Raw genomic sequence first — 13,614 nt, 5'->3', positions numbered from 1 at the left:
TGCTGGAAATACTCGAAGCACCCGACCCACTGGCCGGCCAGACCCGTTCCAGGACAAGGCTCCCCAGGTCTTCCACCGGAGGCTGGGGGTGCCTGCCTCAAAGGTTCCAGCACCTTCCAGGCAGTCCCTTCATGTCACCTGGCCGTGGCTCTGGTGGGACCAGGACGACTGAGGAACAGGAGAGCAAGGGGACTCCGGGTGCCCCCTGACCCCCCACCACGGGACCCTGGTGCCAGGACCACGTGCTTCAAGAAGAAAATAGGAGCTGACGATCAGACCACAGAACATCGTGAGGGCAGAAACGACCCCAGGGCTAAACACGGAATCTCGAATTACGGGAGAACAAACCCACGACAAATTCCCAAATGTGACCTGATGGCCGGACCAGGAAGGGGGAAGGAAGCCAAGGCTCCCCCAACCCGGTGGAAACGGCGGCCCGGAGCCTGCGGTGCAATCGGGCTGAAAATTAAACAGATGTGAGTTTCTTTAATTCAAAGGCTTAATTATTCTGACGTTTTCCATAACTTAATCTGAGCCATCACTTCAGCTTTAATTATGCATAATGAAATGGATTATTTACAGTAACTGATATGACAGGAAAAGCTGAGAGGTGAGAATTGGTAGCTTGGCAACTATTTGTTCTTAGGTTTGCGGCCCGCGTTTGCGGAGTCCCTCCGAGTTCTAGGCCCTGCCGCTGCCCCGGGTGGCCTAGCAGGACGACACGGCATCACCCAGCACAGCCCAAGGGCCCGGGTCTCTCCCTTCATTATCCGGGTGCTGCTTGCGAGAAGGCCGCACGACGGCCTGGCCCTGATGCCTGCAAGTGGAACTGAGATTCTGGAAGGTTCGGTAATTCGCCTAAGGCCGCACAGCAAAACCTAGGGGTTTTTGTTTTTGTTTTTGTCATCTACCTATTTCAGACAGAAGCTTACAGACTGACATTCAGATCTTACTGCCGTCCCCAGGAAAAGTCATCTTTTCCTAAGGGAAAGGTTGCTTGTTATTTTGAGCGAGAGCATGAGGACCAGAATTGTGCTTTTGGGGAATTCAGCTGACGGTCTCCTGTAGGATGTGCCGGATGCTCTTGGGACAGTCCGGGTCAGAGGCCGGGGCTGTTAGCCCAGACTGGTGGCAGCAAAATTGGGGAAAGAAGCTGCAGGCGGCACTGTGGGAGCTGGAAGGGGCTCGCCCAAGGTTTGAGGTGGGGGCGAGGAAGGGTGCCGGCCTTGCTGCCCTAGGTTTGGGAAGCAGGAGACCCAAGTGCCAGCTTGGTCACCGACTGGCAGCTTGACCGAGGGCAGGCCACTCAGCCTTCTAAGTCCTCGTCCCCTTGTGCCCGAGAGGGGCTGCAGCAGCTTCCACAGCAGTCTCAGGGCAGGGGCATATGAGCTGGGATGGTCTCCTGGCCTCCAGTCAACCTCCCTGCAGGTCTTGCCTCCAGGGTCGCGGTTCAGTCGGTTAAGCATCTGCCTTCAGCTCGGGTCGTGATCCCGGGGTCCTGGGTTTGAGCCCAGGTCCAGTTCCCTGCTCAGTGAGAGTCTGCTTCTCCTTCCACTGTGTCAACTACTATTCTCACTGCACCATGCTGAGGGGTCAGGCCTCTCCACCCCCCACCCCTGTGCTGCCACTGCCCCTTCTCTGTTTTCATTCTTGGAACCCGCGTGGGGCTGCATGCGGCACAAAGCAAAAGCACCACGTAGGGCAGCACCTGACCCCGAGGGACAGGCCACATCGCTCCCCAGTGCGCAGAAGCTTCACTACCCCGATAACCTTCCACCACAGACTTCATCGAAGGCTAGAGGGGTGGTGGTGATGGGCAGGGTCTATCACAGTCAGTCTGCTTTGAGGAGGGGTCTGGTCTCAACTCTGAGCCCGGCTCAGCAATTCAGGGCAGCAGAAAAGACGAGATGCCTGGCTACAGGGTGCTTCAGACCATCACGGATGTTTATGCTTATGTCCAGCTTTTGGTTTTGTTTTTTAAAGATTTTATGTATTTATTGAGAAAGAGAGAGAGCACAAGCAGGGGGAGAAGCAGAGGAAGAGGGAGAAGCAGGGCAGCACTGATGGCTCAGTGGTTTAGCGCCGCCTTCAGCCCAGGGCCTGATCTCTGCCTCTCTCTCTCTCTCTGCATCTCTCATGGATAAATAAGTAAAATCTTAAAAAAAAAAAAAAGAGGGAGAAGCACTCCCTCCACTGAACAGAGGGCCTGATGCGGGGCTCGATCTCAGGACCCCAGGATCATGACCTGAGCTGAAGGCAGACACATCTGACTGAACCACCCAGGTGGCCCTTATGTCCAGCTTTTAGCACCATCTCCATGCCTCTGCTTTCTTTGCTCTTGTGGGCTTTTTTTTTTAAGATTTATTTATTTGTTTGTTTATTTATTTATTTATTTGTTTGTTTGTTTGTTTGTTTATTTATTTATTTATTTATTTATTTATTTATTTATTTATTTATGATAGACAGAAAGAGAGAGGCAGAGACACAGGAGGAGGGAGAAGCAGGCTCCATGCCGGAAGCCGGACACGGGACTCGATCCCGGGACTTCAGGATCGCGCCCTGGGCCAAAGGCAGGGACTAAACTGCTGAGCCACCCAGTGATCCCCTCTTGTGGGCTTTTAAGATAGACTCTGAGCTCCCCCGGGGCTGGCTGGTTGGCCTCTTGGGTACCACGAGGTCACAGAAGCAGGTAATCAAAGAACAGTCCTGTGGTGTTTGGAGTCTCCCTGCGTTACCACCAAAGCCTCTGTTTGATTTCTCTCATGGCAACAAAACCAGGAGCGGAAGCTGAGTGGCATAAACTCAGGGTGTCAGGCAGGATTCAGCTACTGGGTGATACACTGGAAGTGTGGACACAGGTGACTCTCGGAGATGCAGGGAGCAGTTTTTCTCCTGGTTCTCCTGGGCGCCATATCAGGTAGGCGCTCCATTTGTCACCACGCTTGGCTTAGTTACGGTCACTGAGTGATAACGTCCCCCAGGAGGGACTCGCATCTGGGAGGTCTTCTTCAACTGTGGGCTTATCAGCACTGGTGACTGAGGTGACACAGCAGTAGGGAGCCCCAGGGGGCTGGGCAGGGGAGCTCTGGAGAAGAGAGGTGCCGAACAAAGCCAACGCCTAGTCTCTGGTCTTCGTGTAGACTTCACTTTCTCTCCCTGTTGACTGGCCTGGGCCAGAAGTCCTTCCAAGGTGGAAGGTTGGGAAGATGATTTTCAGGGCAGAGCTCGTGTGTGTGTCAAATCAGTCTTTGTGGGGATCCTGGCTTTTCTCTGGAGCCTCCTGGAGGCAACTTGAAGCTGGCAAGTCATCCTGTGGGAAAACCGAGGCATCAAGGGGTGATTGTCTTAATCATGAGCCAAGGAAAGGTCTTCTGATAGAAGAACCAAAGATTCAACCTAATGCTTCTTGTACTCCTTCTTTCTTAATGCAAGAGCTTGAAGAATCTTGGGTGATCCTTTTTAATGTCGTCAGCTTGGATCATGGAAATTGAGCTTTTTAAATCCAATCTTCTTTTTGAATAGGTAGTATATACATAATGTGTGGAATTCAATCATGTTAAATTTGCAGATGAATGTAGGGATAATTTACATATTTGATGAGTTATATAGTAACGCACTTGGCGGAGTGTCTGATACGTGGTAAATGCTAAGTAAACGTTGGTGATTATTATTACATATGACATTGAACTTTCCTGGTCAACAGTTCTTTTTTTTTTTAAGATTTTATTTATTTATTCATGAGAGACACAGAGAGAGAGGCAGAGACACAGGCCGAGGGAGAAGCAGGCTCCATGCAGGGAGCCCGACGCGGGACTCGATCCTGGGTCTCCAGGATCACGCCCTGGGCAGAAGGCAGGCGCTAAACCGCTGAGCCACCCGGGCTGCCCAATAGTTCTAGATCCTGTTGCAAGTCTTTGTTTTCCTCCTGAGGATTTTAGGATTTCCTTCACGGAGATCTTGCACATTCTCATTGCGTTTATTACCAGTACTTTCTTTTACTTTTTCTGTATTTGTGAATAGAATCTTCTCTTCCCTTGTCTGTTTTAATTGATTGTCACACAATGGATGGAAGTCTACTAATGACTTCTCTCATAATTTGTCATGGTTTTTCAGATGACTCTCATGCATTTTCCAGGTTTGAAAATAATCAACATTTATACTTTTCCTTGCCTATTTTTTTGTCTTGTATTTCTTTTCCTTATCTAATTACCAGGCCTGTACCTTCAGGCTGTTGTTGAACAACGATAAGAGTGTACACTCTTGTCTTATTCCCCATTAAGCATGATGTTAACTTCTGGTGTGAAACAGAAATGCTTTCTATGGTAAGGAGATAACTTTTTTTCAGGTATTTATTTCTGAATCACAGTGGATTTTTAATGCCTTTCCCAGAAGGGACCTGACCATTTAATTTCCCCCTTCGATCTGCTAATAACATAAATAAATGACTGGGTTTCCTAATACTAAGCCCTCTTTAATCTTCGGCTTTTCTACTTGGCAGAGGGTGGGAGTTGTTGGGAATGTGATGTCGGATTTTGTGCAGTTCAGACTCTCCCTTGAAGGAAACCTTTGAGATTTCCCGAAACAGAGGCTTTTACGACCATAGTCATTTGAGCAGAGAGGTGACATTTGTTGCTATTGGGGGAAGAGTGAAGTTAGGAAGAACCCAGTGTCTCACACTGAAGATTATCATTTGGAACTTTATCATCAGATGTGTTAAAGCGACAGATCACAAAGGTTTGCAAGAAATATTTGAAATTCCTTGTCAAAACCACACTCCCATCCCTCCATCTCCAAAAGGCCATGCACTTGTTCCCTGCTTTGGCTTTCACAGGGCAAATCCTAGTTTTTTGAAGGTCTGCTGTGATGCAGTGTTTCCCTCTCATCTTCTTTTGTGAGTCTGAGAAGCTGATTCTTATCCTGGCTCTCAAACACAGAGTCACATAGCATCACAAGGGAGGCATGGTGGCCACACTGGTAGCTGCTTTCAGGCTGTTGGAAACAGGCAGCACCATAATAATCTCAAAGGAACACACTCCAGTATCCTCTTTCTTCTCATTTGATCTAAAGCTTCTACATTCTTCAACACCCAAGTCAAGCCCCACCTCCCCCACGAAGCCTCCCTGGATTGCCCAAACTCCTGGGGGGTGCTCTTCCCACTGCACCCAAGAGCTCCTCTTGCCTATATATGGAATATATGCCAAGGTTCTTTTACGGTGCCCTACACAAAATAAGTGCTTAACAACAGGCAGCATGAGTTATTCTAGAATTCATCTGTTATGTGTCTGTTGTGTTTCCTCAAGGGGAATGTCGGCCCTGCAGTAACAGGTTTTGTTTCCTTTATTGCTTGGTGGTCCCCCCATGCCATACATATATATGGGATCCAATAAATATTTGTTTTTTTTTTATTGATCATCATCCCTTTTTGGGTCCTTTTTTCCCACATTTACAGATACCCCTCCAAATGCAGAGATTTAGATCTAACGTCTCCTTAGATTGGCATTTAAATTAGTTTCTGTCCTTCCCATCTCCTATTAAGATGAGAGAAATGCAACTGTTTCTCTTCAGGACACTACAGATGCTAGAGTCTCAATCCCACAATGGCTTATAAAGGGAGCCCCAGGAGAACACAAACTAGACAAATCTCCCAAGCACACGGGTAGAAGAGTTGAGATAAAATAGTCTTTCGGTTCCATCAGTACCACAGGACTACACATCATTCCTGAAGCTGGAGGACTTAGCAAGGGCTCCTTGAAATATTTAAATCCAATGCTCGCTGACATTATCTGCATTTTGAGAAAGTTCCTCCAGCGAAGTCACTTTTGTATTACTCTCTTGGAAAAGAAAAATGCCAGGGTGTCTAATGAAAGAAGGGTTCCTTGGTAGCTGGAAGATCCACATGAAACTGAATGAGGTACCAGCCCTGGGTTTTCTCCACTGAGCACCAGGCAGGAGGCTAACTCACGTCTCTCCAGGAAGACCCTCTGCCCCAAGCTCGCCATTGCGCCTGGCCCTCTGCTAAACAATGTCAGGAAATCAAAAAGAGGCCCAAGACTCCATGTCTCAGGCTCTTGGAGGAGCTAAGTGCAACCCTTTCTTATCCACGCTCTCCTCATTTGAAAAGCCAGGAAGATGAAGTCCATCTCCGGAAAGTCTTCCCATTGGCTAATTAATCCTGTATACGGGGTCCAATGTCCATTGCAAAAGGTTTCTACTTTTTCTATAATGTCACTTTCCTGTTCAATGTCAACCTCAGAAAAGGAAAAGGTGTCCCCCCTCTTAGCTCTCTCCCAAAACCCTTGCCCATGGCAATCTTGCTGTCTTCCTCTCTCCAGCTCAAGCACCCAGTCTCTAGAATTCCATCCGTATTTCCACTTCTATGGAGCTGGAGGAGGTTTGCAAGAAACCACCTCTCTCTAGGCCAGCACCGGAGTGTTACCCCAAGAGAAACACATCTTTCTCCTGCCAGTTATGACCTAGTAGAATGTACAGAATCACAAGTAGAGTCACTATCTTTTCTTCTGTGTCCTACTAAGGGCTCCCTGCTAATAGCCTTGCCTGGAATGGATCAGCCCTCCCCTCCAAAGAAAGTGTGAGAGCATCGCATCCAGGGGAGTACACATCATGTACATTAAAGGCATAGGAAGATACTGCAAATATTGAAACCACACTCTATAATGTTTCATGGTTTACCAAGTATATGCATTTTCAGTGTATGGTATCTGTGCTGTGAGAGTGAATGCTAGCAGGCCTGAAACTAGCCCGAGTTGCTTTGCTGAAGTTCCTACAGGGAACTGACTTCTGGTCAAGGCAAGAAGCATGCTGACTAAAGCGCTGCTTTGGAGCTCTGAGTCCTGGGAATTTCGGAGTGGTTTGTATGGGCCTGTGAGCACCGTTCGTGGAGAGCAGCGAGATTGATGATTTGCACCTGGCTTGGAAGGTTCTGCTGCGGAGGCTGGTTACATAACAAGATGGTGCCTACATGACCAGCAAAATATAAAAATGTCCAGCAGAGACTCTATTTTGGGTTCCCTGGATGCGAGGTATTCGTGGCTGTGTTGGTGATTTCTGATCCCTGCAAGTGCATTCTGTTAAGGCCCTTAGAGAAAAGAGGATGCTGGAAGATGGCCCCTGGCCTCCCTGGTCCTCATGCTGTGAGGCAGCCTTCAGCTGTGGTGCATACTCTAATGTTGTTGCTATCCTGCCTCCTTGATCTGTAGTAAACCATGGATTGGTAAGCTTTTCCTTTGGGTCCTGGGTGTCTTCTTTAGCAACTGAGCTCTGTTGAATGGCCACTGGTAGGGTGGCACCATGGCCCTGAGAGATGGAGCTGACAGAGGGTCCAGAGAAGTTAAGGGACCAGCCCAGGGCCACACAGTCAAGTGGTGACAGAGCTCAAGCTTGAAGCAAGAGCTCTGATTGCAAATCCCGTGCTCTTTTCACAGCTTTCCCCGATCTCTCTCACTGTCATTTGTATTAGTTACTGGAGAGAATGAAAAGGTATTTATCAAGTGACAGTCTTGGGCAAGGACTGCCTTCTGTGTTGAAGTCACACGGTAAGTCAGAGCAGCCGCATCCCTGGAGGGAGAAGGCGGTGTCACCCATGCTTCCTGAACATCACCACTTGGTGTCAAAGGCCCAGGGTGGCCAACTTCTTCCCCCACAACCGAGGCTGAAGAGGCCTTAATTATTCCAACACAGGCTCCCGGGGGGAGGTCTTTTGGTCCATTTCTGGCAAGGCAGTGATTTTGCTCATTTTGAAACAAGTGAGCCCATCGTGCATCCAGATCTCCATGGCAAGCAAGATGTTTCCATGGGCTCGGTGACTGATAATAAATCTTCTGCATGCTCTTTCTTTTGCAAAGTGTACGCTTCAAGCAATTCTAATTTGATCCTTAATTAAGATGCATGTGTAAGTCAAATTCCATTAAAGCCTCTTTCTTGGTCTCCAGCACTCAGACCACCAAAGAAAGTTTGTAAGGCCCTCTTTGGAAGGCAAGGGTGTCGCATCTTAGAGCCATTCCCTGGCTTCTAACCTTCCCTCTGCCACTGATTAGCTGAGTACCTTTGGGCACCTCCCCCAAACTGATCTGTATAATGAATGGGTTGAGCATGTGGTGAATTTCATGTCTTATTTTTTTTTTTTAATTTTTTTTTTTTTTGAATTTCATGTCTTATTAAATGCTCTCTTTTTAGGGAAGGGACTGTAGCCACTGGTTACTATTATTACTATGCTATTAGTTACTAATATTACTATTAATATTGCTACTACTACTTTTTTAGTAGCAAAAGAGCCAGAGGAACTGATTGTTGAACTAAGAGTCAGGAGATCCCAGCTTGACTACCTTTCTTACCAGTATCCCTGGAGTGTCTGCCACAAAGTTTTTAGGATTTCATGGCACACCCCTGGTGCATGCAACCTTGCCCTAGGAACAGAGGCCACCAGATGCAGTCCAGGACATCTCCAGCAAGAATGTCAGCAGAGGGCTGCTTGGGTGGCTCCTTTGGTTAGCGTCCAACTCTTGATCTCAGCTCTGGTCTTGATCTCAGAGTTGTGAGTCAAGCCCCTGAGTCTGCTTAAAAGAGAGAGAGAGAGAGAGAGAGAATGAGAGAGAGAAGAATGCCAGCAGATAGGGCATATCCAAGGATACAGCCTGGCTTTAGTCATACATGAAACGGGCAGTCCCCAACACAATTTGCTTGAAGGGCACTAAATATATCCACTTCTGCCTTCAACATATCTTCCTCGCTGCCATACAAAATATGACCATTCAAGCAGGGCTATGAAAAGATCTATAAATATAAGGAGGCAGGGTGGAGCCGTGCAAAGAGCCCTGTGCTTGGAGTTAGATGCCTTGGACTGGAAGGTTAGTTCTTTCACAGAATTAGTTTCCAGAACCCAGGGCTTATCAAGAGTTAAAATGAACACAGCGAGATCAATGGACACACTATCAGCAGAGAAAACCAGGAGATATCAGTGGGCAATATTTGAAGAGCATGGCTTGGCTAGCCTTCTCGGTTCATCGAAGGAGACACACCCTGGTTGGTGGCCAGGGCAAGCTGCCTGTTCAGGGTGAGGTTGCGGAAAGCCTCTCACACCCGAGCTCACGTCAAGTTAATACTGCAGCATGCTTCCTTATGTTATTCCCCAAACAGCCTCTCATAGATAGCATCACCACCACCTAATATCTGGGTGGAGGGGCCAATTTCTCACCAGACCCCAGCACCATCTGGCTACCATGTTACCCAGTCGTAAGACAGCCACGAGACATTCCATGTGTACGGTCACCTAGACTGTCTGTAGTAGGTATGTCCTGTCAGCTAGAGGACCCAGACACCAAGAGCCAGGCCGACCACGGCCCATCAGTGAGTGTGCAACCTCAGGAGTGTAAAATGGTGATGGTGACACCACACCACAGGATTGTGTTCACAATGGCTGAGATCTGGCAGTAAAGCCACACAATGCCTGGCGAGTAGGTGCTCAGTAAATGCAAGTGGTTACTTGTTTGTTTGGGTCTGTTCGTTTTGGCTGGACACTACCTAACCGCAGGTGATTCTTGAGAAAAACCAAGTGAGTTCTGTATTTGCTTAAATATGAGCAGAGGCTTCCTTCCTCCTTGACTGGAGGGGCCCAAGTCACGGGTGAGTGGGAAGGGACAAGAGAAGGTGGGGGTTTCCTTGAAGTTACCAACCTTCCATTTTGCTTATGATTGTCCTTGTCTTGCTGAACAGAGAGGAAACAGTCTGGTGAACAGCTCATGGGGGCCCTGGTGACTTCTGGTTATGGGAAAAGAGGGTGTGGGGGAATTATGCCTAAGAAAGCCCCAAGCACTGAAGCAGTAGATTAATATGTTCATTAAAAAAAAAAACTATTTGGGGGAACTTTTTTTTTTGCCTCTAATTAGCTTACTGTTTGGCTCCCAATTTTTATCACGATTGCTATAATATTAAAGTCAATTTTAATGGATTAAAAAAATCTATTCATATCCTTGTCACCCTAAACCTCAGCTGCTTTGTTATTTCTGAGCCCTTGCTATGTCCTTGTCCATAAAACAGGATTATTCTGGGAGCAAAAATAACTTATGCATAATGTACTTTAGTCTCTAAACTACATAAGATGATTTTAGATTTGTGAAGCTCGTATCAATGTGTTTATGTTTCAATTTTTCTTACATTCGCATCTACTTCTCTACATCTTCTCCTCCCAATTTTTTTAAAAGATTTTATTTATTTATTCATAAGAGACACACACACAGAGAGAGAGAGAGAGAGAGAGAGAGGCAGAGACACAGGCAGAGGGAGAAGCAGGCTCCATGCAGGGAGCCCGACGTGGGACTCGATCCTGGGTCTCCAGGATCAGGCCCTGGGCTGAAGGCAGCACTTAACCACTAAGTCACCCGGGCTGCCCATCTCCCCCAAATTTGAAATAAAAACATTCTCTTACAAAAGCCAGCATTTTCCCATGGCTTGTTTGTTTCTAGAAGTTCCACACCTTCCAGGAGGACAGATCCTTTTCTTTACCCCTGTACCTCTTCCCATTCCAAGTGGCTTAATTCCCCAGGGGCTAATGGTGGCCAAGATCAGGAAACCCGCTAAGAAGTAGGACTTCAGTATAAATTTTGATTTTGTTACTTATTATTCTTCACTTCAGTTTCCTCATCTGTAAAATGGTGCCACTAATACCTCTCTGAGAGAGTTGTTTTGGGGAGTAAACAAGAGAAAAGATTTTAATGATGCACTTATTTGGAACATTGGCTGAGTGGTCATTGCACTGACTTCATAGAGCTGCCATACTAAACTACCACAAAATGGGTGGCTTAAAGCAACAGAAATTTATTCTCTCATAGTTCAGGAGATCAGAGGTCTGAAGCCAAGGCACTGACAGGGTTGGTTTTTCTCTAGAAACTCCGAGGGAGGTCTGTTCTACATGTGTTTCCTAGCTTTTGCTGGTTGCTTGATGATCCTTGGCTTCTAGTTGCATCACTTCTACTTCTGCCTCTATCATAACTTGGCTCTCTTCCTCCTGTGTCTCTGTGTCCTGTCCTCTTCTTATAGGGACACCATTTGGTGGATTAGGGCTCACCCTAATTCGGAATGACCTCCTCTTAACCAATTCGTCTGCAAAGATTCTATTTCCAAATAAGGTACCTTCTCAGGTTCTGACTGAACATGGATTTTTTTTGGAGAGGGGATGTGGGAGGGGGGACACTTTTCACCTCCCTAGGGTAACCATCACTACGGAAGCATGAAAGAACATAACCTGTTACTCTTCTCTGTATAAGCAAAATCTTGGTAAGTTATCAAGGACACCTAAGAGTGTCCTAAGGCTTTCCTGGAAGAAACATACTTTCTCTTAAATTATGAAACTCCTGCCTGAAATGCAGCCCGAGGCAATGCACATGACTTCCTGGAGTCTCTCGTTTCCTTCTCTGTGAAATGGGAATTAATCTACCAATCAAGATGTACTGATGGACCCTCGAACTGATGCCCCCAGCATCCCATAATGACAAACAATTGTCCTCGGGATTACTTACAGGTGTGGGGAGATCTACCATGATTCTGGAGCTTGCCTGTCATGCACACTTAGGTTTTGATGAGCTCTGAATCAAATTCCAACACAGATGAGGAAAATAAACTCTTGTAAATTACCCGGGCCTTGTAAGACAGGATGTCACGGCCAGACTAGGTCCTTCAAGTGGATGTCTGCCTCCTAAAAGCATCACATTCGTCTTTCCCCAGCTCCTCACAAAGGCTGCGAGGAAAGAGAAGGAGTGGCAGGAGACAAGAGAAAAGCAGCAGCCTTATTTACAGAATGACAGAAGCAGATTTCATGGTTGTTGGTGGTGGTTGTTTTCTTGGCTCCCAGAAGATCTCCCATTTCCATTTCCAGTCCTTGGTGAGGGTATTTGTTCTTGGGGAGTGACCAGCTTCCAGCAGCGCTCCGAGCTACAGGTTGAAGCCCTAGACCAAGCTGTTAAGTCCTTGTTCCCAGCACAAGCCTTCATGTTCATGTCATTTTGCATCCTTTTTAAACCCACAGGGAGAGAAGCGCTACACCTAATCCACTTGCCTGCTACAAGCAGCGTGGCCGAGAATTCTCCACCTGAGACTCCAGTGCACAAGTTTTCTGTGAACTTATCAGCCTCGCTGTCACCCGTGACTGCAGGGTTGCCCCTGATTATCAACACAAGCCCCCTCACTGATGCCTTCAAGGTGAACGCGCTGTCAGGCTTGGATTTTGAGGCAAGAGTGGCTTCCTTGGGAACTGTCCACAGAGCGGGGTCCTGAAGAAGAGGGCGGTCGGGATTCCAGATCAGTGACCATTTCCTCCCCTTTCCATGGCTCACTCTCCCCTCTAGTAAGACCCAGGAGGCCTGTCTGGGGCAATCCCAGAGCCCTCTGGGCTAGAGGCCCCTAACCACTCTGAACCTTCCTTCTTCGCTTAATCCAGCACAAGGAGCAATATGTTCAGTTTGTTACAAATACAAGTCTTGTTTCTTATTGCCAACCGCCCTCCCGTGCCCTCAGGAGTTAGGCGTATGGTGACAATACCTAAGTCCTTTGGGTGGCATAGTTTGGGCATTGGTCCCCTCAAAAGCCAGGCTCTAATGAATGTGTGCCTGGTGATTCTGCTTTTCTCAAATTCTGTGATTTTTTCAGAAGGAAATCTATGAGACTTATTTAACATGTGAGAACACCTCCTTCATTAAATACAAGCTTTAACGTCCAACCACGCTGTGCAAGTGCTTCCTCTTGCACAATTCCGACCCAGGCGTTCACCTTCAGGAGCCACGCTGCCCCCGCTCTCTTTCCTACTTCATCATTTGAGTCTTTTCCAAAGTTGGTGCTTCTCCTTAGGTAGGACAAACACACCTGCATGTTTTCCACTGGAATCTTCAGAGCCCCTTCTAGGGACACCTTTAGGGTCCAGGTGTCTGCACCTCCCCCACCCCTGCCCTTTGCTCAGTTGGCATAGGAACCTCTGGCGGTTATCATTAGCCCTGACTCGGGTCCTGCCTGCCATTGCCCCGGGGTTCTGGTGGGACCCAGTGGGCTCAGCCTGCTTGGTCAAGGCTCCGTGGCCTCCTTGAGGTACATACTAGGCGCTCTTAAGCACAGCTGATCGTTAGAGTCCTCAGGGGAGCCCCCAAAAGGTGGGCCCCAGAGCAGATCTTTAGGACCCATGATGTGTGGGCAGAGCTCAGGTGTGCAGTATTCTCAGCACCCCTAGGGGCAGGTTCTTTGGTATATAAGGAGCATACTTTCAGACAGGCTGTACCTCAGCATCCAGGTTACAGCCCCAGATGCTGGTTCTGTGACCCACCTGCCCTATCTACCTGGCCCTGGACCTCTGGCTCATCCTCCACAGCTGCTGGTCATCTGGTCCTAGAAGCCCTGCCAACTGCTTGCACTTGTGCAGCATGTCATATATGCCGGACACTGTTGAACGTGCTTCACCTGTGTTTACTTTTTTTTTAATTTTTTTTTAATTTTCACTCATTTATGATAGTCACACACAGAGAGAGAGAGAGAGAGAGGCAGAGACACAGGCAGAGGCAGAAGCAGAAGCAGGCTCCATGCACCGGGAGCCCGACGTGGGACTCGATCCCGGATCTC

At 47.8% G+C, this 13,614-nt stretch overlaps 1 protein-coding gene across 1 annotated transcript in view; it reads left to right on the top strand.

Moving 5' to 3' along the window:
• The first annotated feature begins 2,871 nt into the window (after positions 1-2,871).
• CDHR3 (cadherin related family member 3) overlaps positions 2,872-13,614 on the top strand; it is a 60,588-nt gene continuing 49,845 nt past the window's right edge. Inside the window, exons 1-2 of the mRNA XM_038562721.1 lie at positions 2,872-2,917; positions 12,038-12,240. Of these exons, the coding sequence (XP_038418649.1) occupies positions 2,872-2,917; positions 12,038-12,240 (249 nt within the window). The remainder of the gene's footprint in view (positions 2,918-12,037; positions 12,241-13,614) is intronic.

Source organism: Canis lupus, chromosome 18, assembly GCF_011100685.1.
Source record: "Canis lupus familiaris isolate Mischka breed German Shepherd chromosome 18, alternate assembly UU_Cfam_GSD_1.0, whole genome shotgun sequence".
Taxonomy (NCBI): Eukaryota; Metazoa; Chordata; class Mammalia; order Carnivora; family Canidae; genus Canis; species Canis lupus.
This window is presented reverse-complemented; position numbering and strand designations above follow the sequence as displayed.